Here is a 27,398-nt window from a genome sequence, read left to right as displayed (position 1 = left end):
TAATAAATACAAAAAACTCTGATGTGTTTTTTTACATCAACCTTACAAGAGTAGGTAGGTTACATAACTGTTCATCGATACTATTAACTACTACTATATAATATTATTTACTATATAATATTATTTACTTATTTCTATTACCCATAGGGAAATAAGAAAAGGGGAATTAAAGTGAATTTTATATCTTTGATATTTTTTGCAAAATGTCGTAGACGGTAGAATATGACACGTTATGAACCTTGTTAATGAACACAAGTAACCACAAAGTAACGCTCAGTTCAAGCTAATAAAAAGGTCGACATTCACTCGTATTGTATATCGTATATATAGGCTACAATTATTATTTAACAAATAAAATTTGTCTATGACCATTTACAGCTTGAGTAGGATTTAGGATATTTCCCATTTTATTTTTTAAAAGTTAATAGTGTCATTTTTCTCATTAAATAAAGTAATATCGATATCAATCTGTGGATATCAATTTAAAGTTTTCGATATCTGCAATAGTTACGAAAAAATTTCCTGTGCACACTTATACAGACATGAAGTACGTAAGACAATGGTCCCGAGGTATCCATTTTTGAAAAATGTTTTACAAAAATTAAAAAACTCAAAAAAATGTAAAATAGAACGTAATTAGGTAATACGTAATACTATACAGAAATTATTATTTTTTAATTAAAAACAAAGTGCTGAATAAATCTGCTGAACCAAAGTAAATGATCAGTTGAATCAAATGCATCCCATGGCCATGAAGATGAAATAAAAATGTGGAACCTATGTGGAAATTAAAACAACTTTACTGAGAACTTTTATTTTTACGGCTTCTTTGCTCTTCTTTTTTCGTAATTACCCCCATTTTTACACTATCATGGCTTCCGTCAAGAAAATTGAATATTTTAAAATACTAGATGGCACGCGTGAAAATTTTTCAAAATATTTAATTCAGATAACATTATCTTTACTGAAATAAGGTCATACAAATACTTCATATCAAAGGAAATTTGCAATAGCATCTAGTTATATACTTCATTTTTCGTATCTTATTAATCATACTAGCTTTCCACCCACGGCATCTCATCTCATCATTTCTCGGGTATCAAAATATCTCTAAACCAAATTTCATGCAAATTGGTTCAGTAGTTAATTCGTGATTGAGTAACAGACAGACAGACATAGTTATTTTCGCATTTATAATATTAGTATGGATTTGTCTCAAAATATTAGGTCCCTATGTGGTGGTGGTGCATAATTTAGTTGTAGAAAGGCTATGTTGTGTGCCATTTTATAGAATTTTATCCCTTACTTGAAGTGAGCACTGAGCACTATTTGTAATGTGTTTATCACTTGTTTATCATATTATTCTATAATTATTTGGTTTCTTGGAAACAGCGCCAACGATTTTGATCTTTTTTATATTTATATACCTAGTCGATTAATTAAAATTGATGTAAATAATTCAAGATAATTATGACCTTCATAAGATTTTATTTTTATACAAAATCACAATAATTGTTTTTAATGAATTAACATAAACATTTTCAAACAGCGCCATCTATCTTTTGTTACTTACAACTTACTTAAATAAATTCAAGATGCTGCTGAGTGCTGCCATCTGCTATTATTACTCAATACTAATTAAAGTTACGTTATCTAAGACAAACGGTAATTAAAGATTTTGCTTTATTATTCTGAATTTGATAGCCGATACCGCATTATCACCGGAACAACACCACAACATAGAATGAATAATTTGAGGAATTGTTATAAGTACATAAAGACATAGGATCAGAATCCAAGCTCACTAAGAAGGCTAGATAGATCACAACTAGATTGTATTTGCATAACTAAGTACCTACTCAAAACTGTACAAAAAACGAATTAAATGCTTATTAGGTACTGACGCTCCAGTCCCGCCCTGACTTCGTGATAGATTTTATACCTACAGCCTATATAGCACATCCTTTTTTTTTTGTAAGGTTTTTCTCAATGTTAGCCAGAAGGGCTTCTACATTTTAACGCGGACGCGGGGGTGAACTGAAGGTTCACCCTGGTAGCGACATGCACAAGGGCGTCCCCCCTTGACGGGGATCTCGAACCTCGGCTTGGGCTGTCGCTTGAGTGGAGGAGGCCAGAAGGGCCCTAATCGGACGGGATAGCACATCCATCATACACCATTAATAAGACTTTTCAAATCGAATCGGTAGTAGGTAGTTCCTGTGATTTGTGCTTCCAAACAAACAAACACAGTACATCAGGTCTATATTATTAGTGTAGAAGTATAGATATAATATAATGTGTAGGTATACATATCGATAATGTATATTATTTCAATCTATGAGCGCATTGGAGATCGACCTTCACCTATTTGATAAGCAGATAAGAACTATTTTTCATGATAATTATATTTTTTTTTAAATAAAAATTGTACATATTACAATTTCTCAACTGATTTTTGGTTAAAAGGAAATGTTAGTTATAGTACTTATAGTCATGAACACTTTTTCACGGACTAGCTATCTTAAGCGTATTAATTATTGATTGATTAATAATAAAAAAATACCCGGACGGAGAGATGGAGAATAGACCGGAGAAGGTCGATCTGCTATAAATTAGCTATAATTCTGTATTATTGAGTATGAATAGAAAAACAAATGCAAAATATTTTCATAATTGTATTTATTATTAGAAACATCACAATATTAAGTTACGAAATAGATCAATCGTTACGTAACTTTCATAAGGCCGCCAATACACTATCACAAATGCATAGATGCTTGGAAGTTACAATATTGAAAACAATACCAAGATAAAAAAATAAGATAACCATAAATGATAATGTAGTAGCAGGCTTAATACTCATTTTCACACAAATCCTCAACTAAAGGTAAATTAAATGCAAGTTATATGACAACAGTTTCAAACACGCATTTGAGATTGAAGAATAAACCGATATTTTAATTTGTACGATATCTAACCACCATCTATATCAATTTCGATTACCATATAAAAATGTGCATTATTGTGTTTTATATCCGACTTTTTTATCTATCATTAATAATTAGTGCCTGTATAACTAATTTGTACTATTTGTATTCCCATTTAAGTCTGTACCTAATATTGTCTAAAATGAGCATACCATTATTATAAAAAGTGTAAACAAATATAAGTACCTATATGCAACAAGAATAATTCTATCACTGACACTGGAGCAGAAATTTTCCTAAATTTATTCACTTATTTTACCTAAAACCATTGACTTACTTATTTTTGAAACAATTTAGTTAACAATACACATTATTCCATGATCTTATTTACTAAATATTATTATTAGGTCAATTTTTTGGGTCTTCGACTTTAACTATTTTTTTATTTATGTCTTGTCAATCACTGAGAAAGTAAATTCCACGTTATTTTATAAACCTTAGGCACTAAACATTAAATACGCATAATTATTGGCTTTAAAAATATTAACCGACCTGAAGTTAAAGCCAATCATAAGTATAATAATAGTCATACCAATGAAAATATTTTAACTGGTTACAAAAGAACACAATAAGAACACATTTCAAATAATTGACACTTTTTAAAAACCAACATTTTTCCCCACAAGTCAGATTTTAAGGGTTATATTATTGATTTGCAGCAAAAACTTATCAATTTCATGATTTCAAAATAGTATAGTACTTAATATTGACTGATAAAGAATAATTAATAAACTATATATATAAACCATTGTCATAAACTTCTACAATATTATTAACAAGACATCACTAGGGAAGAAAAGGAACATAATTTCATGGAAAAATCTATAAGGTAAGCGCACAATATTCATCTTCTATGAAGGTAAAATATTTAAAAACACACATTTGTTATTGTTAAAAGAATAAACAAATTGTGCGCCGTGATAAAATATTTTTAAATTAAAACAAGAAATCACCACTGGTATATTAAAAGAAAACTAAACACTACAAAACAATGTTACCTTCTTGTAGATGCTACATAAATGGCAAATATTACATATCTAAATCGAATATGAGATCATTTTTAAACTTTATTTCCGAATATTGACCCTTGTTTAACTTGTCCGGATTATACATGTTACAGTTATGCTTGATATTTTCACAAGTCACGGGTTCGTGTTTTCCCTTTCTAGGTGTTTCCAAAGATTTACTTTTACGGTGGGAATTTCCGTTGGCCATACCAATGTCTTGATTTTCGGTACTGGGATTATTTTCGTTTCCATTTTCATCTGTTTCATTTGCAGAATTGTAAATGGTGTCGAAATCAGACATGTTATTTTTGTTTTCGTGTTCAGCATCAGAAGTATCCGCCAGCCCGCTGTCACGGCGTTGCTTCAGCGCTGATTTTATTCGAGGTTTTGAAGACTGCAATTAAAAAATTAAATAAATAATTAAAATTATAATTAAAAGTTCATTACATACAAAAGAAACCCACATTTGTTAAAGGTTTAACACAATTTTATATGGACTTAGACATAATAGTATACTTGTTACTAAAACTGTTTTATTAAATTAAAAATATTGATTTGTGTATTAATCCATAATTCCAGAGGGCTGTGCATATATCTAATTTATTTATTAAACAATATGGGTTAATACACGAATCAATATACATATTAATAATGACTAACATCAAGGTAAACAGCTTTAAGTGAAAAAAGAAAATTCAAAGATTTTCGAATATTCGCATGCCATACCCGGAAATTGAAATGACAGTTTTTTTTTAAATAACACACTACTTTTATTGCATCAATCATTAGGGTCATAAGGATGAAATCTAGGGAAATTATTGTTAGAGACCAAACCTGATTATTTAAATGAAGAAAACATTGAAATCTGGACTTATAAATTCAAATTTCAAATCTTAAACACAGGCGATAATTTTGGCAAGTTTTCAATCGCCCATTAAAATATCCACCATGGCAATGACATTGTAAACATGCTTAGCATATAGATTACGTAATTAATGGTAACATGCTAACAACCTAGACTGAGTCAATGTTTACTATGGAAAATTTGACAATCCCTCCTAATAATAACATAAGTATGTACATTTCCACTGTGTTAATAGCTTATTGATATTGTTTATTATCACCATAATAGACATATTTCATGATGAAAATTAGTACAGGATGTGATAATGAATGTTCTGAATAGTGAGATGCATAATTTTTAATCATGGTAGTTAATCGAAAATAAATTTTCATAAAAATAATTTATTAGAAATTTTTAATGGGTGGTTCTCAATACAATTCAAAAAGCTCACCTGCATAGAATTTGACAAATCATCTTCTGCTTCGCTCTCACTTTTACGTCTTTCTGAATTTCTCTTTTTACTTTTCCTGCGTTGATTTTTTCTTTTTTGACCTTCTATAGATGAATTATACCTGTAAAATTTTGAAGGGCTGTTTTAAATGGTGTAAATTTTAAAATAAAAACAAGATATTGTATTTAGTTTGTTTTTTACAATATTAAAGTGGAAAAACTTTATACTTTTATTAATGGTAGGTATATAATAATAATAAAAAATTACAATACTTACCTATAAAATTGCCTTGCTATAACATCACTAAACCTAACAGTCTTTTTTAAACTTGATTCTTCTGGAATACAATCAGAACTTATATAATCCATGGAGGATGCAACATCTCCATAGCTTGACTCTGAAAAACTTCTCATTGGGATGTGTTTCACCAATATACTTTTTGCACCATTTTCAATTTTATTTTGCTCACTCAAGGTAAGCTCTGTTTCTTTTACATCTTCAATATCTTTGCTCTCTTCATCATTAGACTCTTGGGTCATAGGAGTTGATACAAGAATATTCGTTTCCGTTCCCAAGTTGGTAACCTCAACAACGGGAACTACTTTTTCTTCTGGAATTTTTGGTAAAGTTTCACTGGATTCAATCTTTGCAGTAGTCTTTATCATAGAGACATCTAAATACTCTTTTTTCATGGAGTCCTGGCTTAAACCAATAGAAAATTCAGTGGGCACTTTTCCAACCACTTCTAGCTGTAGGATTACATTGTTGTCCCAAGCTTCACCTGTAGCATCATTGAATTTGACATCATCAGAAAATGATAGCATTGCTGCATAATGTACAGGAACAAAGCCTGAACCTATAGAAGAAAACTTTATTTGCACATTGTTTGAATCATTCTTTACCTGCACTGATTCCGGATCAGTGTTTTTAACATGAAAAGTGAAAGCAACAATATCATCTAATACATTGAAAGTATAAGCAGGTAGAGTATAGCCAATAGAGGGTAGAAGGAATTGTTCTTCATTTGGTTCATCTTTGTGCACTTCTGAAGGAACTGTGGCTTCATTTGAAATTGAGTGCAATTCTTCAATTAAATTATCTCTTGTCTCCTCTTCACTATGTGATCCAGAAAGCTCTTCACTCTCTACACCACTATCTGTTTTTGTACTTCCTTTATTTTCAAAATACAAAGTCCTTTTTACTACTGGCAGAGTTACAATCAACAAATGTTTTGTTGTATCAAATTTAGCATTACCCCTTTCATCATCCACAGGATAGGGAAGTTGAATGTCAAGTTTATACTTTGCTGGTTTCTCAGAAGACAGAGTTAATTTTTTTTCTTGAACATCTAAAATGCAATCCTTAGTAGATGACAGTAATGGGAGATTAATTTCCACAACAATTTGACTAGGGATAGCACAATATTGTTTACTGTCTTTACTAAATGTATAATCTTGGAAATCAACATCCTTTTGTTGTTTAATTGTATATTTTGGGACAGTATAACCATTTTTACTGGTATGTGTAAAATCAATTTTCTTAGATTTTGTTTTGGTTTGATTGGTATTCAAATCAGTAGTTTCACTGGGTTTATTATTTTGATGGTAAATATGTTGTGGATACAGCTTTTCTAATAAATCAGGGTCAGTACTGAGATTTTCATCTTCATCTTGTGGTTTAAAATCAGGATCTTCTTTTCTTATAACAGCAGGAACAGACATACCTTTGTAGTAAGATTTGGGAAACCGAATATTATTTTGATCTAAATGAATATCATATGTTTTTTGGAGTCCATCAAAAGCCGTCTTATTTACTAGGTCACGAAAACGCTTATTTACCTGAGCCATACGTAAGGTATCGGGATGAAATACCACATCATATATGATACACCTTTCTTTTTTGGAATTGTAGTCTTCCCGAGGAGGTATTATTGAGTATGGTATCTGCCAGCTCATACCTTTTTGCCCATTTTCTTCGTGAACCTTGCACGATGGCTTCTCTACATTTTCATTACTGCAGATATTAATAAATGCTTTCCTATCGCCCGCTACGCTGGTCTTAATAACATAACCGCCCTTTGGATTGATAAAAGTAACGTCGTAGCCACGCTCCTTTTCAAGTTGGGTCATTTCTTTCTGATACACGGCTTGATTTGCCGGGTCACGTATCTCTTCACAATATTCACCCAGTAAATCTCGAAATTTCTTATTCTTCATAGCATCCTGTATTACTTCTAAATCAGCCCGAGTTAGTTTAGAGTCTTCATCACGAGGTTTTACACCCGTAGCCATTATGTTGTTTTTACTGTTTTAAAAATAAATACGAAATAGCACGCTTATCGTCGCAATTTGTAGTGTTCAGCTGACTTTTGTGTACTCCCAAGTCAAGTTCGAATGTACCACAGAATACAGATCAAAACTCAAAGATTACATCGACCACACATTTCATCTGGTTACCACAGACAACCTAAGCTCACAGCACAGCTCACAGTTATATAAACGTCACATTGTGAATTAGGTGACAACCACTAGAACAACAAGAATTGAACGCGTTGAATGCTCTGATTGGCTTATTTGAATAGGTAACTCATAATACACATTACACGTTTAAATAAAATTTCATAAAAGTATTTTTAAGCTACCTATTGCATAGCTTAAAAATACTTTTATGCATAGCTATCGCGGGCCTTGAGCGCGGGGACTGAATCCAGAAATTGCGTACCTAACGAAAAACCTCACGCTCCTCACTCCGACGGGCTTGAAGGCATGCTATGCAAATTGCAATAGCTTTACCGCGGCAGTCTCCGAGTGCCACACGTCTTTTTATATATTATAATGAAACGAAATAATTTAAAATCCAATTAGTATACTCTGTCCCCAAAGAGATTTTTCTTTTAATAGAGATAATATCATTTTTTTTATCAAAATGAGGTATGAATTTGATTTATGGAATAATAACAAGAAGTATAATAATATAATATGGATAAGACTGAGGGATAAGGTGTCAGAAACAAGTAGTAAGGTAGGTATGTATTTTATCTAGGTTAGCAAAATTATATCGATGTATTCCGTAGATGTAATATAGATTATTAATTAATTATTACCAAGATTATTACACATGTCTATAATATGTACCTAATATTATTATGTGACCGCACATTCTAAGAATTTTTCTGTCAGATAATTTCGGACGCCCGTCGATAACATACCACACCGCCTAAGAGCGTTTTCACATTATCCGATCCGATATCGGATATCGGACGCCGATAGCCGATATCCGATATCGGATACAATTTGCTTTTTCACATTGTCCGATAAAATCGTTCCGATATCATCATGAGTGTTGCCAGAAATTTTTAGAGAAAACTAAACTAAATTGCCAGTTGTTAAAAAAGGTATAATTAAAAAAAAAACAAATGATAGATCATATTTGTACATACACATTAAAAATAAATTCGTTAAAAATAACAACTACTAAAAAAGAAAAGTAAAATGTAAAAAAGATTTTATATCATTAATTACTGCATATTATTTAGATGTGCTATTTACTAAATAGTTTTGATATCGGTCATTTGTATAGTATAAATCGTATTTTTAATGCCTATAAATACTTAAATGTGTGTTTTCTTAATAAAAAAAGGTTTCTTTTAATAGAAAGGGTTTTAAGTTAAAGCAAAGAATTTCTTTAAAGATTTAGCGCCCTATAAGACTGAAAATACACAAACTAGAGCTTTTTTGCTGTTGGTATACTGCCTTTTCGAAAATTGAGTTGGCAACACTGAACATTATCATCCGATAGCCTCTGGCATATCGGTGTCGGTCCGATATCCGATATCGGACCGGAAAATGTAAAAGACAGGTACATATTTCATACATTTTACTTCCCTCCGATATCGGATATAGGCTATCGGCGTCCGATATCCGATATCGGATCGGATAATGTGAAAACGCTCTAGATTGTTTATTGTCAATGACGTAATTGACGTACCTAGGTATTTAAGTAGGTAGGTACAAGATTACGACGTATTATTATGTCAAAAATATTAAATGCCAATATTAATTGTCAAATCTGTGTAACTTGTATACCATTGTTGTATACACAGCTTGTATAAGTTTGAAAACTGAAAATAAACAATTTCTCCTTTATTATGAAACAGTAGTCTCGCTTAGTATGTTTTATTTGTAAAATCTGTAAACAGGAATTTTTTAAAGAATAGAAAAAATGGATCACGAGGCGGGATAAGTTTAGTTTATCGTAAATTGTCCAAATTACTTGCTTTAAACACTTTATAAATAAATAAAAAAATGTTTTTTTAGCAAATGCAGTTGCAATATACATTTTTATGCATGGAAATCAAGTAACACAATCCTAATCAGTGCTGAAAATAATACCTATATTACTATTAAATCTGTATTTAACACACATTAATTGCATTTTCGCCTTAAATGCTATAAGTAATGAATCAGTGTTCCGTATTGAATTGTGGTGTCAATGTTATTAACAACCCAAATAAAGAGACTTTTCACAGGTAAATGTGAAAAATTATAGATTTTTATTAGGTTGCTAAAAAAATCTGATTTTTAATTGTTATTTAAAAATTAAAATACTTTATACAATAAAATTTGTTTGAATAAAGGCAGTCTTTGTGAATTGCATCTTTTTTTTAATATAGATTTCCTGTTGAGTCCGTTTATAAAGAAAAATGGGTACGAGTTATTAATCGATCCGACTGGGCACCTACCAAATATTCAGTTATATGCAGTAAACATTTTAAAGAAGACTGTTTTATGACCAGGAATGGCCGCCGCATTTTAAAGAGAGCATCCATACCTACTATAGCTGTACCGGTAAATATCTACTGTAGATTAGCAGGATTGTTTGCATAATTTTTCAGGTTAGTCAGTTGTAAAAATGTAAATATTATTCTTAATAAAATTGTTACAGGTAAATTTTAAAGTAAAAAAGCCAGAATTAGATATAGATATTTTATCGGATCCATCACAGCCCAGATCTTTATCCCCGAGGAGACAAAAATTAATCGTTCAATGTTCCAAATTAAGAGAGACTATAAGAAAAAAGCAAACACATATAAGAAATTTAAGAACACAAACTAAACGATTAAGAGAAAAATATGACAAGGTTGAGGCAATTGTTGTGGAGGTGCTAAGACATCCATATTTACAAGATCAGGTTATAGAAGTGGAATCATCTTCACAATCATCCTCATCTTCATCATCATCATCATCATCATCATCGTCTTCATCTGAAACAGAAAAATAAGGTTATAAAAATCTTTTCAGCAAGAGTTGATTAAAAAATGAATAAAGACAGGGTAACTAAATACAATAGAAGTGTAGGTGTTTTCATCCATCAACTCTTGCACTATAGATTTGAGTTTGAGGATTATAAGGATAAAAATTTAATGTTTTATATTTATAGATAGGTAGTTAAAATGATGTTTTCTTCAAGTAAGGAAAGACCTGCTCACAAACAAAATATTAAATATTAGTTTTTATTTTAGTATACCAAGTAAATAGGTACATTAGATAATTATCAATGCATAATTTATTTTGTGAATTTGTAGAGCCAAAATGAAGGGGTTGCTTCACAAAGTACCAAATCATTGGCTGAAATTATGTACAGACTAAATTAAATGTGTTCTTACAAATATCTTATTAATTCTTGAATTGAAATTTCTTTACACTAATTATTACTAATATATAAAGCATTTACTTGTAATGTATCTGGCACAATGTTTAATACATAGTACCTACTGAAAATAATTTTAGTCTATTTAATCTAGTCAAACACGTCAAAGTTAAAACAAAGACAAAGATATAATTTATTGAATTATAATTAGAATACTTATTATTTTTTGTTAATAAAGCTTGTAAATATTGCTTTGCTATAATTGTTTTCTATATTTTGTGGTAATAGAGAAGGGGTAACGTCATCCATGTCTATGCTTATCCATAACCATTTCTCAAATTATTTCCTAAGTCAACATAAAAGTAATCAATTAGAGACTATCTTTTTATGAAAAATATAATTGCACAACAGAAAGTGTTTGAATACTTATTTGGATAAAACTCCTTATTCCTTACCACCTTTAATTTTGTTTTAAATTATTTTAAGTACCTATTTTTATTTATAAGTATTTGCTATAAAGAATACAGTTTATAATAACCTTATGTAACAATTCCACAGATAGATTCAATAAAAAATGAGTACATAGGTACTTAAGTACCTACCTATCGATACTATATTACTATACTATAAAAATATTATAAGGAGGAAAGGTTTGTATGTATGTATGTATGGTTTTCACGCACAAACTACTGGACCGATTTTGATGAAATTTGGCACAGACAATCTTAAGAACATAGGCTACCTTTTATTGCGAAATATGTAGCACGGGCAAAGCCGGGGCGGACCGCTAATTTGTAAATAAATGTAAATATAATATATTCTAATTTCTAATATAAATGAGAAGTTAGAGTTTGCCCTTGGAGATAGTAAGGAGTCTAGAGAGTGACAAAAGCTACTTTTTCCCGCGGTGAAACATCTTATTCTTCATCCCATGGGAATTTCCTTTGACTATGCGGGCGAAGCCGCGGACGGTAAGCTAATTCCATACAAATATGGCAACTTTTAATTATTAAAACTATGAAATACCCTTATATTAAGGATTGGTGACCGCGCGACTTGCGAAGACCAATCCGTAATCTAAGGAAATACCTTTTTAATAAATGGTATGGTACATTAAGCTCGGCTTAGCTAAAAAGTCCGATTAATTTTCATTTGTTAATCTCGTTTATTTTAGGCATATATTAAGATTTAACAAAACATAAATTTATCTTTTTTTAACTCATTAATCGATTATATTATCAAACAGGCACAATTATTGTGCTAGTTAATGGGGGAAGGCGCAGAACTGTCACTTACAAAGTACAGAAGTGGTTGTCACTGTCAGTTGTCAATTGTCGTGAATCTAATTTCTAAATAGAAAACAACAAATTATACGAATTATAAATTTTGAAACATACGCTATCATGCTCGTAATCGTCTACTTTTCAGGTTTGAATATATTGAAAGTAACTAACTTAATTTTGTCTTTTTAGTTCACTCATATAAATATCACAAGAAAAACTACTATGTTTAGCGTACGGTCTGTTAGGTTATATAGCAGGTGGATGCATAGAAGGCCTGCTAAAGTGATTATTCCTTTCGAGAAAGAGTCTAATGTTCAATTAAAAAAAGAAAAAGTGATAGATTTGAAACCTGTATTATTGGAGAAGGAATTAAAAAAAACATTGGATAAGGATAATGCAGTAAACATAAAAGAAACCTCAAAAGTTCAAGAGAACATTACTGTTAAAAAATTAAAACCAATCATACCAAATGATGTTATAGAAAAACGAGAAACAAAAATTAAGAAAAGGAATTTTTACCTCAGTCAGAAAAAAGTCTATGATGATAATGGTGAAATACTGTATGAAAAGTTAAATGAAAATGATAGTATAATAAGGTATGTTTTGTCGCTAAAGTCCCTTTAATATACCGTGATTATCTAGATCATACTGAAGCCTATGTTATTGTGTATTTTTATTATTCTGTTGCATTTTCAGTTCACTCTTAGTCAAGTTGAAATCCAAAAAGGAAAGAATGCGGACAAATCAAATGCTTGTTGAAGGTTGGCGCTTAATTGTTGATGGATTGGAAGCTAAATGTAAACTAAAATATGTTATGTTCAGTCAACTTCAAGATTTACAGAATCTTCATCCATTTCTTCCGAATTCTGGTGTGCAAATATATAAAATACCCTACAAAGATATTACTAAGTGGTCAGATCTTGAAACTCCACCAGGAATTTTTGGTAAAGTATATATTATGTCACTTCAATTCCACACTAGTTATAATTTATAGTAAAGCTTAATAAAATTGCAAAATTAGCCGATTTATCTGTAACACAAAAAAGGAATTCAAATGTTAGATGTACTTATATTTTGCATTATAAAGATGAAGAGTTTGTTTGTTTGAACTCACGAATCTCCGACAGACTGGTCCGATTTGAAAAATTCTTTCAGTGTTAGATAGCCTATTTATCAAGGAGGGTTATAGGCTATATATTATCTCGCTTAGACCAACAGAAGCAGAGCACTGCGGGTAAAACTATGGAGCAGAGCTAGTTAAAAAGTGAAAAAATGTGATACTTCTGTAGTGATATGTAGACATGAGGAGACTCAAGTCAATTATAATTTTTCTACTACTATATCTTTTAATAAGTGATCAAATCAAATGATGGAATTCATATGAATAAGCTGTACTTATAATTAATTTTTAATAGTATGTTCATAATTTGATTTATAGGTGTGTTTGAAATGCCTACTGTTGAAAATGTAAAGAGGCTTTCAAGACCTCTGCCGATGGTTTTAATTTGTGACAATATAAGAGTACCTGGTAATCTGGGTGCAATACTAAGAGTGGCGGTGGGAGCTGGCTGTGAAACTGTGTTGCTAACAAAAGGTAAAATGATTGTATAAATACATTTTATATTATTATATGTGATGACATGTACATGACGTGAATGCTGGGGTTCTTTTTTAGAAAAGCAAATATAAAAAAATAAATTATGAAATATTTCACACTGGTGCAGGTGTGAAAAAGCAAATAGACAGCACTTTTAGTAGAGTTAATATTTATTTTATATACCAATAATAATATTTATTTTTAGGTTGTGTCGATGTTTGGGATCCAAAAGTAATAAGAAGTGCAGCAGGAGCTCATTTTAGACAGCCAATATATACATCATTGGACTGGGAAGAAATACCAAAGCATATGGTGCCAGACTCTTCACTGTTTATAGCTGACAGTAATATTACCACAGATAATGTAGAAACTCCAGATCTTACAAGTAATTCACTATTGTCACAGATACCTGTGTTACCATATTATGGTGTTGAATTTTCCAATTTGAAACATATTACACTAGTAATAGGTGGAGAAACAGAGGGTATAAGTGAAGAAAGTTACAGGTAAAATTCATTAAAATTATTTTAAATATTAATTTCCATAAAAAGGATATGTAACATAAAAATATAATTCTCAAGACATCCATACTAATATTATAAATGCGAAAGTAACTCTGTCTGTCTGTCTGTTACTCAATCACGCCTAAACTACTGAACCAATTTGCATGAAATTTGGTATGGAGATATTTTGATACCCGAGAAAGGACATAGGCTACCTTTTATTGCGATATAATATTATGTACCACGGGCGAAGTCGGGGCGGACCTCTAGTTGTTAAGTATATAAAAAGGTTATCCATTTAGTTTTGGTACTAATAAAAATATTATAGTTTTTGAATTAGAATTGTAAAGTGGATATAATTGATGCCTGCATATTGTTGTCATAATATAAAAATAAATTGTATTTAAATTATCAGTACATAGTTTCTTGGTAAAAGCTTTATTTTGAAATTATATTTTATTTTTGCAGATTAGCAACAAGCACAAATGGCTTGAGGCTAAATATTCCATTACAAAGAGGTGTAGATAGCTTGAACACAGGAATGGCAGCAGCTGTGATAGCTTTTGAAATAAGAAAACAGTTTATACAAGCTTGGACTAAAGAAAAACTCGAAAGAGAAAAGGAGCAAATCATTTAGCATTTATATTGTGATCAATAATAGTATTAATTAAAGATAATTAAATGGAATGTTGTTTTTTATTTTCTTTTAGATATGCCAGAGTCATTTGTTTTACTCTGTGAAGTGATGGTTATAATAAGAGCCAAATAAGGATTAATAATTTTACAGTAGGTACATTCAACACAGGCCTATGTTGAATGTACATTGCCATGTACCTTCCTGTATAACAAAAACGTATTCTAATCAGGTTGAAGAAGCGCGCGCGATAAAAGTGACAAACTGGCAAACTATAATATAGCGCCCCTTTCTTTCGAACCCGATATCATCGGATAATGTGAAATCAATGTTTATAACATAACTAGATTTCCGCCCGCGGCTTCGCCCGCGTTTGCAAAGGAAAACCCGCATAGTTCCCGTTCCCGTGGAATTTCCGGGATAAAAACAGCTATCCTATGTGTTAATCCAAGTTACCCTCTATATGTGTGCTAAATTTCATTGTAATCGGTTCAGTAGTTTTTACGTGAAAGAGTAACAAACATCCATACATCCATACATCCAAACTTACAAACTTTCGCCTATTCTCTTCTAATATATAAAAATCAATGCCACTTTTCGTTGTAATTCCATAACTCGAGAACGGCTGAACCGATTTCGATAATTCTTTTTTTATTATATTCCTTGAAGTACGAGGATGGTTCTTATGTAGAGAAAACGTTAATATGTACCACGGGCGAAGCCGGGGCGGACCGCTAGTAAAATATATATTAGATATTAGATTAGATGGCAGTGAAAACGCTTGTCAAGTCTGTTACACACTCAGTTACACACGTAGACAGACATTCCTCTTTCTACGGTTACACCGCTTACACGTCTGTTATTTTGAAGGACAGTGTTGCCGGGTAAAATAGTTGATTAATACCTGTGATTAATACGAATGGATTTTTATATTTATTTTAGTTTTATATAGAATTCAAATGTAAATAAATCAAAAATAGAAGTTACATAATATGTAAGTTCTTATTTTATTTTGAACTTTTTAACACGCTATTTATTCTATGAAATAAAATATTATTATCACAGAACAGTAAGAACATAATAGAAGTGCTATAATGTCATAATTAGTATGAAAACCAGTGTCGCCAAACCCACACATTTAAACCGATAGTTATACAGTACACTACAAGTAAACTATGCCTTTGATTGGACAGCTTAATTTGAGTAAAAACCGACTAAGGTTATAAATTCAGCATTTCAATATGTACCCTAAATCACTATGTTACGGTTTATTTTAGTATAACATCCCCAGGTATATTAGCTGTTTTGTTTCTCTTTGCTCAGAAATTCCAAATTCGAAAACATTCAGCTACTCCACAACAGAGGGCGTTAATTTTCGATAGATATAACTTTGAACCTCAACACATAGACATAAGGTTGAAATTTGTGTCACTCTAAATTAATGACATTAACTTGACATTAACCTGATGCTATGCTCTAAGGGATGTCAGCCTTGTTATCGATAATTCACAAATAAATATATTTTTGTGCATTTTTTTTTCTTTCTATTATATGAGTATAGGATAATGTGTCACATTTTGGAGTATGTTTATTACTACTAAGTACGTCTTTTCATATTATTATATTTAAATAAAAAACGGAATAGAATAGTATAAATCTATATTTACAAAACAAACAGAAAATATGCATTATTTTAAATCTTGGAACTGCCGTAGGTTTGATGTATCGGTGGCCTTTGTTAGACTGCTTATTGCTGTTCGGCATCCAGTTAACTCGTCACGTTGCATTTATTATCCATTTCTCTTTTAAATTAGGCTCTTTCGAAAATCTATAAATTAAGCGTGTCCCAGACAGACGCGGCCTGCGGTGGCGGTGGCGGTGGCGGTCAGTTGGATGACTTGAAAGTTCTAGGAACGACATAGACAGACGCGGCCTGGACGCGGTCACAGCGCGGCTTACCGCGGCCGCAAGCCCCGCCCTCTCCGCCACCGCTTCTGTGTGAATGAGCGCGCGGACATGAGGCGGTCATTACGCGATCAGTTGTAAATTTTTGCAACAAGCCGCGTGTACCGCGTGAAATTATGCCTATAAACACTGAGTTGTTTATTCAAACAGTGCAAAAGTACCCAGTTTTGTATGATACATCACTTAAAGACTTACTACTCTTACGTACTCTTAAGAAATAGCTCTGTATAATTGGCGCATGCTGTGTTAACCTCTAATTATTTGTTACTTTATCGCAAGAAATATATGTTATATAATAATTATATTAAAGAATCATTGTAAACAAATGTTGGTTGACCAAATAAATAAATAAATAAATAAATACTAAAAAAAACAACAGAATTAAAAACAAAATATGGGCAATAAAAGCAATAAAACTTCGTACGATTGGCCATTACTAACGTCCACTTGCAGGTGAGACTCGAGAGCTAATGTGCCGCTGTAGGTTAGAATGACCGCCACCGCGGCCGCGGCAGTATATTGTTATCACGGTCAAGCAAGAAGGCAACAGCAGATCGCCACCGCAGGCCGCGTCTGTCTGGGACAGGCTTAAATAGGACAAATGAAAGCTAAGGAAAAATAGAATAAAATTTAATATTTATAATGTTTGTCTTTTCTAAAGTATCGATACTGTCGATATGCGCCACATGCATCACTAATCCAACATTCGTTTGTTTATTGCAATAATATTCCAGAAAGTCTTGTTTGCTGTTCAATCTATATTAGTACTTATTTCTTATGGATTAAGGTTCATTTTGACTTAATATTTTTATAAATTTTTGACAAATTATGACGAGCGAAGTTGTAACGTAATGCGTCCTCCACACTACTCGCGAAGTTCCTCGGCGAAGTACTCGGCCGAAGTTGACTGAAGTCCGCGGTGCTACACTACACACTCGTTCAACTTCGCGAAGAGCGCATTCGTGTAGCGTTACCGGTACCCTGCGGACGTTTATTAAAATGGACGCTCAAGTAGCAGCTGCCGTAGCAATGTGCTCTCTAGCGTATTATAACTACGTGCATACTTATCTCATGAAGAAGACTACAAAGAAAAGAAGAAAAAGAAGATGGTGGATGATCGCAATGCATCGGAACAGAACTAGGTAATATTTATTTAAATAATTATGATTTCCAATAAGTTAAAGTACATTACATGGCAAGTTAATTAACTGTAGGTATATTTTTTTTTCAGACGTACTATGGAACAACAATTTCTTGAACTCATACAAGAACCATCAGGAGAATTTGAAAATTTCCACCGAATGTCATTGGACGATTTTAATTTATTGCTTTCTAAGATCGAACCCTTAATCACTAAACGAGACACTCATTTTAGAGAAGCTATACCTGCTAAGATTCGATTATCAATCACCTTGAGGTTTTTGGCATCTGGTGACAGCTATAGATCTATGCACTATTTATTTAAAATTTCAAGCCAGTTGATTTCAAAAACTGTAGTTGAAGTCTGGGTCCGCCTAAAGCAAAGGGGGCGCAGGACTTAAAAAATTTTTGATGGAGTTGGTGTCATTATAACACCTATTTATTATTGTTTTATCGTAAAGATTACGCTAATATAAGCATGTTTTATAGAAAACTTTTTCTCTAAAATCAAAAATGGCCGAGATATTCGCCCTGCGCCCCCTTTGCTTTAGTCCAACCCAATAAAGAGTAAATAAATAAATTAATTAATTAAATCAGTGATTTAATATATCATTTTATACATTGATACAATGCCTTATATATTAAATCACTCTGATGTGTATTATCTTCTGGACAATAAGATTGAGTTTGGGTCTTTGGTATATAGCGTGGTTCAATAATTTGATCTCTAGTAATACATATCTTTTTTGAAGTACAGAACGATTCACCCGATGGAGATCTTTTATTAGGTGATTTCCGAAACAGAGCATGTATATCGAACATGATATTATCCCTTTCATGTTCCGGTAACCTCTTCAGTTTTTTGGCAATTAGTTTGCCGAATACGTCGCACTCGTCATCATCATCCTTTGAAGGATTATTTATCACTTTATTTAAGTTATTGAAGGCTTCTGTCATCTGCCTACTGGCAACTTGCAATTCCGGCGGGTTATCACGCCGTCGGATGGTGTGTTTATTTTTTCGGGGCTCTGGTTCTTTTGGAGTTGGAGAAGCAATTGGTACATCCTCTGAAGCGTTGGTTGTTTCTTCCTCAATCGAATCAGTTCCATGATCCTGAAATAAAAATAGCAAAGATTTATAGGTATATATCATGACCTATTTAATAATATATTTTAGTGTGAGTGTATGTCTCTGTATTTTATGAAAAACTAGCGGTCCGCCCCGGCTTCGCCCGTGGTACATATTAACGTTTTCTCTACATAAGAACCATCCTCGTACTTCAAGGAATATAATAAAAAAAGAATTATCGAAATCGGTTCAGCCGTTCTCGAGTTATGGAATTACAACGAAAAGTGGCATTGATTTTTATATATTAGATACATGAGTGCTATAATTAATCGGCTTTTTATTATTTTATTTATTTAAATACTTTATTGTACTGCCAACAAAAAAATTACAAAAAAGGAGGTGGGTAAAAAGTATACGCAAGAATTATGTAATATAATACTAATAAATATACTGTAAATAATACATAGATATAATAATAGATATCATATATTTATACATAGGTATATTTACCTTTCATTATATTAATATAATATAATGATAGGTATCATATCATTATATTAATATATAATGTAGGATGTATAATTACATACCATAAGTAAAATAAATACATACAATACATAATTATCATATGCATGTACATAATATTGAATTATTTTAGAATATCTTTTTTAATTATTTATATACAATTTGAGTGTCGGTCATGAAATTGACCGTGCCTTTTTACATATTATTTGATGATAATATTTTTTATATTATATACTTTTTATTTACAGATGCCGTGCAATGAGCAGCAGTGGTTGGAAGTTGAAAACGGATTCAAGGAGAATTTTCCACATGCCCGTGTGTAGGGTCATATATTTTTTAATAATTTTGTAATGTGTTTTTTTGCAATAAATTTATTTACTTTCTTTCTTTCTTTCTTTTCATTTCGCCTGTTCGTTACCACATTAACTACATACTTTTTATATTGAAACTAATGCAGACATTATTATGTTCTCCCTAAAGTAAGCAACTGCACTAAATGGACGCAAACTGGCGAATCGACCTTGCTGTAATCTGTACTTTAGTAATAATAAAACAAATTATTGATAATAAAAAACTTACCGTGGTTATTGTTTGTTTACATTTATACACGCACCCCAAAAAGCTGTTCATGAACTCAAATGCGAACCAAACTGGACGATAAACATCATCTGCGCCGGCACCACTTTTTAAGGAAGCTTCTATTTTTCTGTAGTAGCCCCTGTATGTCGCAAAAAGTGAATCCTTTTTTTTCTTCAATTCTTCTACTGGTATTTCAAAAACGTCCCGAATACGCACCCAAGCATCATTTACTTTTTTCTTGTCCTTATGACTTTTCTCACTGGGGTCCCAAATAAAAGGCTCTGCTTGAAGTGTTTCAAGAAACAACATAGTTTGCTCCTGTGACCACTGTATGCCGCTCATAATAGTCTCGCATATCAACGAAAAACACATGAATTCAAAACGACCGCGACGTCTTGACGCGTAGTCGTACTGAAGTCGGCCGAGTAGTGTAGAGAGGCACTTCGAGAACGCACTTCGGGTAACTTCGCGCCCTTTGACTCGGGCGCAAAAACCGACAACAAATGGAAGTCGACCGAGGCGAGGTAAAGTTGGACGAAGTAAGCCGAAGTGCCCCTCTACACTATTCTATTCGTCTAACCTCGTTCAACTTCGCGAGTAGTGTGGAGGACGCATAAAATATATTTAAAATAAATTAAAATAAGACTTACCGATGGTATGAAATGCCTCGATTGCTGATATTATTTCGTCTGCTATCATTTTTCCACTCTAATACCGAACAACACGCTCTAAATAATGAATAAATATGGAAATAAGGTTTGACAGCTGACAACCGACTCGAATATTTTTCTGCGCACAACTGAGAGCGAGTTAGGTGATCTTACCTTACTAGTGACACGTGGGCCACGCCCACATCGCACTTCTATTATGTTCTTACTGTTCTGTGATTATTATTCACTTAATAATTCTTATTCTGAAATGTAGCTGGCAGCCTAGCACACAGAGCAAGTAAGCCTAGCAACAATTTTAATAAGAATGTCATGTTTCTTCTTCTTCTTTTTAGCAAATGGCAACTCCCGATATGTCATGTTTCATGTTTGTCGTTTGAGTTTTGACGTTTTGGTTTTCGTTACCTACCTTACCTACGCGACGTTACATTCAATTTTGTGCGTCTGATTTACTTGTTTTCTTCATCTTTATCGACTTTCGCTCCGTATTAAGGGCACTGACGAACCCTGGTATTACTACCAATCTGCGCTTGCACACCGGACTTTGATTAGTACCTGCCTTTACTACTCACACTACTCCTACCCTACCTGGACACCGACATTGCAACCGATTTTTCATTTACAAATATGAACTGCATCAACTGTGGGATTAATGCTAATCGTAACAATGCTATACGTATGCATTTGTTACAAGATAAAGCAATAATATCAATTATACAACAGTGGACTGCCCCTCTAACGGTTAGTGGATTAGTATTATCTAAATTCTAAAGTATTTAGTACTACCTATTGAAATCAAACATAACGTAAACACATTGTTTTTAAATATATATTCATTTTCGTTTGTCCAATTGTAATATTATTTATTTGTAGATCACTCACACTGATCACATATGTGATGCATGCTGGAAACTTGCAAATGATTCTTTGAGGATTGAAAATCATGAAGATGACACTCCTAGTACTCTGGGTCATCAACGTGTATGTGTTTATTGTGGACGTTCTGTATTGCGCACACGGTTTCATTTACTAAGAACTGATTCTCAACGCGAACAAAGAATTAGAGAAGTGATATTAGAGTGGATATTACCTCGTCAGGTAAGTTATTGAGTGTTTTAATAATATTTTAAGTAATAAGTAATCCATAATTTTCTATTAAAATCTCAAAGTGATAATGAAAGGTGATTTAGCAAAGTATTTCTTTACAGATTGGAAATAAGGCAACATATCTATGTCATTCTTGCTGGGTGAGGGCTGACAGAGCTGCATCTCATTTAAGTTCCAATCCAACGACATCAACCACTTCAGAACAAGATGTAACTTCTACTTCATCTAGTGAAACAGTCACCTTACCTAACTATATAAGACCTGTGGAAACTGAATCTCACTGTTTTTTGAAAGGATGTGAAAGAAAAGAAAGAAATCGTGTTCCAGTCAGCGTAAGAAGAAATTTACTGACCAAATACAATTATTATGTACCAAAAAATAATAGGCTGTGTGATTTTCATTCCAATACTGAGACATTGGATTTTATGGATAGAATTATGGACAATTATATAAATGTGTTTACAGCTGTTCATATTGAAGATATGCTGCAATTAAAAGAGAGCCACTCTTAATCCGATTTCAGAAATATTTTTGATATGCCTGAAAGTTCTTTTTAGAAGTTGTTCGGCTTTACAAAAGACCTATTTAATATATGTAATAGTAAATGACGTAGAACAATTTAATAAAATGAATAATGTTGCTACTGCACTAGCCTTATATTTATTAAATCTGAGGACAGGGGATTGCAATGAAAGATTATTTATCAATGTTATTTAAAATTCCAAGGAGAATTATGGAAGGTTGTATCAATAAAGCTAAGAGAATTACTATAATATAATTATTTTGTACCGCATCATTTGGGTATAAATCATATTAATAGGCAACAAATAATTAATCGAAACTTGATTTTACAAAACGGGTTATTTGGTTTATATGAAGATAATATACAAAAACCCATTTTAATTGTAGGTGGCACAAATTGTTATGTTCAAAAAAGCTCTAATTATATATACCAAAAGAAAACATATTATAGTCTTCACAAATATGAAAACTTGGTAAAGCCACTTCTAATAGTTTGTGCTGATAGTTACATTATTGAAGTACTGGGCCCCTATCCAGCAACCACTTCAGATGCTCAAATTATGCAGTGGTTTGCCGTTATTGGAGCTTCAGAGATGCCTTGCCCTTATTAAATAATAATTTTGTGTATAGTTTGCCTGTTTATAAAGGTTTTTTCACAGGCGGTTTTTGGAATTTATGATCTAAGCTTTAAGGTGGACTTCCGACCAGCGCGGCTCTATCGCAACGGCCGCAGCGTCTAAGCCGCTGCGACAGTGGTGCTTAAAAATAACAAGAAACTGTATTAGACCTGAAGAAAAATTATTTTTAACTATGAGGTATGTATTTATTATCATATAAACTTAAAGTAAATTATTGCTATTCTTAAAAGCGAATCAAACATAGATCAGTAGCTTCATGTTACATAAACTTACAAGTAAATTATTGCAATTATTCGAAGCGAATCAAAGAAAGATCATAGCATCATTTTATATATTTAACTTAAAATTATTGTAGTTCTTCAAAGCAAAGACAGATCAGTAGCTCTGTGGATATCGGTGGACGAGTGGGGAATATTGTTTTGATAAATTTGTACGGAATTTAAGTTCGCCGAATTTGAATAGTGCACAGAGGTAGCTTCTGGCGCATGTGACATGGAGACAGCTGTCAGTGGATCAGTTGTATTTTGTACAGGAGAGTAGGCGCCTTGTTCTGGTAGTATGTATCCAGGCGAGTATGGACTCGAAGCAGACGAAATATTATGGGATGGTTCAAGACTTAACAATTCATATTTTGTGAGGACACCATAAAGTTCATTTTTTGCTTTAATTCTTAAGATTGGTGGGAGCATTTTCAACACACTTTTTAAGTGGTCTGAAAATGAAACCAGTAATTCCTCGTCATCGCTTATTTTATCTAAAGCTTTTTGCGGAGACTCTTCTCTTTTTTGAAGGTAATTTAATATGTCGTTTTTTTGCCTTTTATTAGACTTAGGAATTTTTGCAGAATTCTGTACATTTTGGGAAGGAGTGACTGTTGTGGAGGTAGTAGTAGTACAACTCGTTTTTGCAATATTGTCTAACTGCTCTTGAAATTCCGTGACGTTCTCAATCTGTTTTTCAATATGTGAATCAGAAGATTCATTCAGTTCATCAGGCATTTGGGTATCCTGCGTAGAAGAATAATCATTTTGGATATTACTTAATGTCAACCGTTCCCTTGGCGCGGTCTCTAAGAAAGATAACAAATTAGCGTATGTATAAAATTTTGATCTTGGGTTTTTAGGCGCTGCTGATCCAGTTCCTGATTTATTTTTACGCTTTTGACGGAAATACGTGTCCTTAATATTTTTCCAGCGCTTCTTACAGCTGTCACCTAAAACATTACAATATGTTAAATAAGTATTTGCAAAATATTCTAAGTAAGAAATAATTATCAATATCGGTTTACTTGTAAATAATTAATATTATGCTTATTCGTTCGCATTCGCCTTTATTGATACAATACTCGCACATACTATAACCACACACAGCCAGACACAAGTTTATAAAGAAAATTCTTTTCAGATTCATGGCAACAGGGGAGAGCTACTTACGCATCTTTATCATTTGCATATAGAATATCGGATTGTTATATTTCTCGAATTTTACGACAAGTTCTTAAACTACTAAAGGAAAAACTGACGCCTGTAGCAATGCCACCTCCTACTAGAAATGATTTCAAGCGAATCGAAAAGGATTTTTGGGTAAAATGGAATATGCCAAACTGCGTCTCCACTCTCCAGCATTGATGGAAAACACATTCGCGTTCAAGCGCCAGCGCACAGCGGTAGCCTTTATTTTAATTATAAAAACTATTTTTCAATTGTAATGCTTGCTTTAGTGGACGCTAACTATAAGTTTGTGGCTGTTGATGTTGGCTCGTACGGCAAGGAAGGTGATAGTAATATATTTAGGAAGTCCGCAATAGGAAAAAAACATACCGGCCGAATTGATAACCTCCTCCTTTTTTTGAAGTCGGTTAATAAAATAACAAGCAACAATTTCAATATTCCTGAGGCAAAAGCATTGCCCGGCACGAATGTGGAGTTGCCCCACTTTTAGATAGGTGATGAGACGTTTGCTTTAAGGACTTAGGTATATGATGAAACCCTTTTCGAGAAGAACAACGCTTGATCGCGGAATGGAGATTTTTAATTACAGACTATGTCGCGCTCGTCGTGCTGCAGAAAATTCCTTTGGGTTACTAAGTTTTTAGAGTATTTTATACTCCAATTGCAATAGCGCCAGATACTTGCACTGACTTAATAATTGTAGCCTGCTGTTTTCATAACCTTCTACGAGATGCGTATCTTGAAGATACAACTAGCCCATATTAAGTATGTACGCAATGAACCAGAAAACTACTGAGAATATGTTTGATCTAGCAACATGCTATACATGTTCGAAATCAACTCAAAGTGTATTTCAACACTGAAGCTGGTCAAGTATCCTGGCAAGATAACCATATTTAGTTTTAATCAAAATAAAATAAAACTATTATTAAAATGCACTTACTTACCACTTTTATTTAATATTCTTCCAATTTCACCCCAGATTTTGTCCTTTTTAGGCTGTTTTTTGTAGCCCGTTTCACTTAAATCGTACAAAATTGCATGTTGAGACACTAAATTTATTAGTGCCTCGTCTTGCTCATCCGTAAATATGTTACTAACGTCCATTTTTTAGATATTCTCTCGAAAATAACTCGATAATAACCTAAAAACAACGTGCTTTCGCAGCCTGCCACGCGACAGTGCTTGCGCGAGCATTGCACGGCCGCTACGGCCGCGCGTCACTGACGCGGCGCCACTCGAACGTTCCATCATACATTTCCGTATATACTATCGCTCTGTCGCCGCGTCAGCCTAAGCGCGCACCACGATTTTATGCAGCGTGATTATTTTATCGCAGAAATACAACGTATGAGTTACTATGAGAATGCGCGCACATGCGATTAAATAATCGCAGCGATTTTAAAATTGTGATTTGTCACATTTTGCTGCGACTGCTCGCGACGCGATTGTCGCGAAAATGAAATGCAGAATATGAAATTGTATGGTACCGCGCGCACTGCGATAATTAGGCGATAATAAAATCGCACACTCGGGCCCGGCTGGCACTTCACTTGTGTTTCGTCTGTCCAACAGTAAACATCGTAGTGGTATAGGTAGGTACTGTTTGGTAAACATAAACTCAGTAATCTGTCAAAGGCTTGAATTTATTTATTTATTTTACACTATATTGTACAAGAAACAAAATAAACATAAAGGTTACAATAATAAAAAAGCACAAAGGGCAGCCCTTTGGCGGAATTTTTAACCGACTTAAAAAAAAAGGAGGAGGTTATCAATTCGGCCGATATGTTTTTTTTTATGTATGTACACCGATTACTCCGAGGTTTCTGAACCGATTTACGTGATTCTTTTTTTGTTCGATGCGGAATGGTGTTGAATTGGTCCCATAAAAATTTCATTCGGATAGGCCCAGTAGTTTTTATTTTATGAGCATTTTTGTCTGTAGGTATTTGTAAATTTTGCAAGTGCAAGTTTGAAGTCGGTTGTTTTTAACGCAGTTATCACTTGTCATTCTATAATAGCCAAAGAATTTTTTGGGATACATCCGAAGTTCATTATATTTCTGACTAGCTTTCCACCCAATATAACTTTTTTTTTGTGTCGGTTTCGTAACATAAGTTTTTTTACGTGGATGGGGTGTTAACCCATCGCACAACCCCCATATTGCTGGAGGACCACACCCTTCGTTGGTCAGCGAGGCCATCGGCCTTAGCTGATAGTGCAGCTGGGCTGAACTACCGGCCTTCCCCCCATCCGTGAACCCAACATTATTGGTGAGACAAAAGCTGCCCGCCTTCGATGGATCGGTCACCTAGAAAGCATGCCAAACGATCGCGCTGCGAAGAGGGTGTACATGAGCAAGCCGATAAGTAGGCGCCCCGTCGGCCGACCTCGTCACCGTTGGAGAGACGAAGTCCAAAAAGATCTGGACATCCTTCAAGTAGAAGACCTCAACACCAGGGCGCTAAGGCGCGAAACCTGGAAACTTTTGGTGTCGGAGGCCAAGATCCTCTTTGGGTCGTTGCGCCGTTGAAGTAAGTAAGTAAGCTTTCCACCCGCGGCATCGCCCGCGCAGTCAAAGAAAAACCCGCATAGTTCCCGTTCCCGTGGGATTTCCGGGATAAAACCGATCCTATGTCCTTTCTCGGGTATCAAAATATCTCTATACCAAATTTACAGACAGACAGAGTTACTTTCGCATTTATAATATTAGTATGGATAAAAGAAACTTTTGACAATTCTATCTGCTGTAAAAGAATGAGTCCAATATAGACGAA

The 27,398-nt window shown here is 33.2% G+C and overlaps 6 protein-coding genes across 6 annotated transcripts; 3 read left to right on the top strand and 3 right to left on the bottom strand.

Annotated features, from left to right (window-relative positions):
- Positions 1–2,662: 2,662 nt before the first annotated feature.
- LOC123691485 (protein kintoun) lies at positions 2,663–7,688 on the bottom strand. Its single transcript, XM_045635896.1, has 3 exons — positions 5,566–7,688; positions 5,290–5,410; positions 2,663–4,388 (listed from the first exon to the last, which is right to left on the bottom strand). The coding sequence occupies exons 1-3, from the start codon at positions 7,578–7,580 to the stop codon at positions 4,017–4,019; spliced, it is 2,508 nt and encodes an 835-aa protein (XP_045491852.1). The 5' UTR covers positions 7,581–7,688; the 3' UTR covers positions 2,663–4,016.
- Positions 7,689–9,350: 1,662 nt separating this feature from the next.
- On the top strand, positions 9,351–11,352 carry LOC123691484 (THAP domain-containing protein 1-like). Its single transcript, XM_045635895.1, has 3 exons — positions 9,351–9,817; positions 9,962–10,136; positions 10,234–11,352. The coding sequence occupies exons 1-3, from the start codon at positions 9,747–9,749 to the stop codon at positions 10,567–10,569; spliced, it is 582 nt and encodes a 193-aa protein (XP_045491851.1). The 5' UTR covers positions 9,351–9,746; the 3' UTR covers positions 10,570–11,352.
- A 427-nt stretch (positions 11,353–11,779) lies between these two features.
- Positions 11,780–15,008, top strand: LOC123691483 (rRNA methyltransferase 3, mitochondrial). The gene is made up of 6 exons (XM_045635894.1): positions 11,780–11,909; positions 12,411–12,817; positions 12,918–13,165; positions 13,660–13,815; positions 14,024–14,324; positions 14,790–15,008. Exons 1-6 carry the CDS (start codon positions 11,889–11,891, stop codon positions 14,956–14,958), a joined length of 1,302 nt encoding a protein of 433 aa, XP_045491850.1. The 5' UTR covers positions 11,780–11,888; the 3' UTR covers positions 14,959–15,008.
- A 637-nt stretch (positions 15,009–15,645) lies between these two features.
- On the bottom strand, positions 15,646–25,725 carry LOC123691482. The gene is made up of 3 exons (XM_045635893.1): positions 25,566–25,725; positions 23,494–24,380; positions 15,646–15,694 (listed from the first exon to the last, which is right to left on the bottom strand). Exons 1-2 carry the CDS (start codon positions 25,723–25,725, stop codon positions 23,527–23,529), a joined length of 1,014 nt encoding a protein of 337 aa, XP_045491849.1. The 3' UTR covers positions 15,646–15,694; positions 23,494–23,526.
- On the bottom strand, positions 18,670–20,595 carry LOC123690974. Its single transcript, XM_045635135.1, has 2 exons — positions 20,233–20,595; positions 18,670–19,173 (listed from the first exon to the last, which is right to left on the bottom strand). The coding sequence occupies exons 1-2, from the start codon at positions 20,572–20,574 to the stop codon at positions 18,670–18,672; spliced, it is 846 nt and encodes a 281-aa protein (XP_045491091.1). The 5' UTR covers positions 20,575–20,595.
- On the top strand, positions 21,343–22,853 carry LOC123690973. Its single transcript, XM_045635134.1, has 3 exons — positions 21,343–21,641; positions 21,774–21,998; positions 22,109–22,853. The coding sequence occupies exons 1-3, from the start codon at positions 21,528–21,530 to the stop codon at positions 22,517–22,519; spliced, it is 750 nt and encodes a 249-aa protein (XP_045491090.1). The 5' UTR covers positions 21,343–21,527; the 3' UTR covers positions 22,520–22,853.
- Positions 25,726–27,398: the final 1,673 nt, after the last annotated feature.

This window comes from Colias croceus, chromosome 4 (genome assembly GCF_905220415.1).
Source record: "Colias croceus chromosome 4, ilColCroc2.1".
Lineage (NCBI taxonomy): Eukaryota > Metazoa > Arthropoda > Insecta > Lepidoptera > Pieridae > Colias > Colias croceus.
Note: the sequence above shows the minus strand (reverse complement) of the source record. Positions and strands in the feature narration are given on the sequence as shown.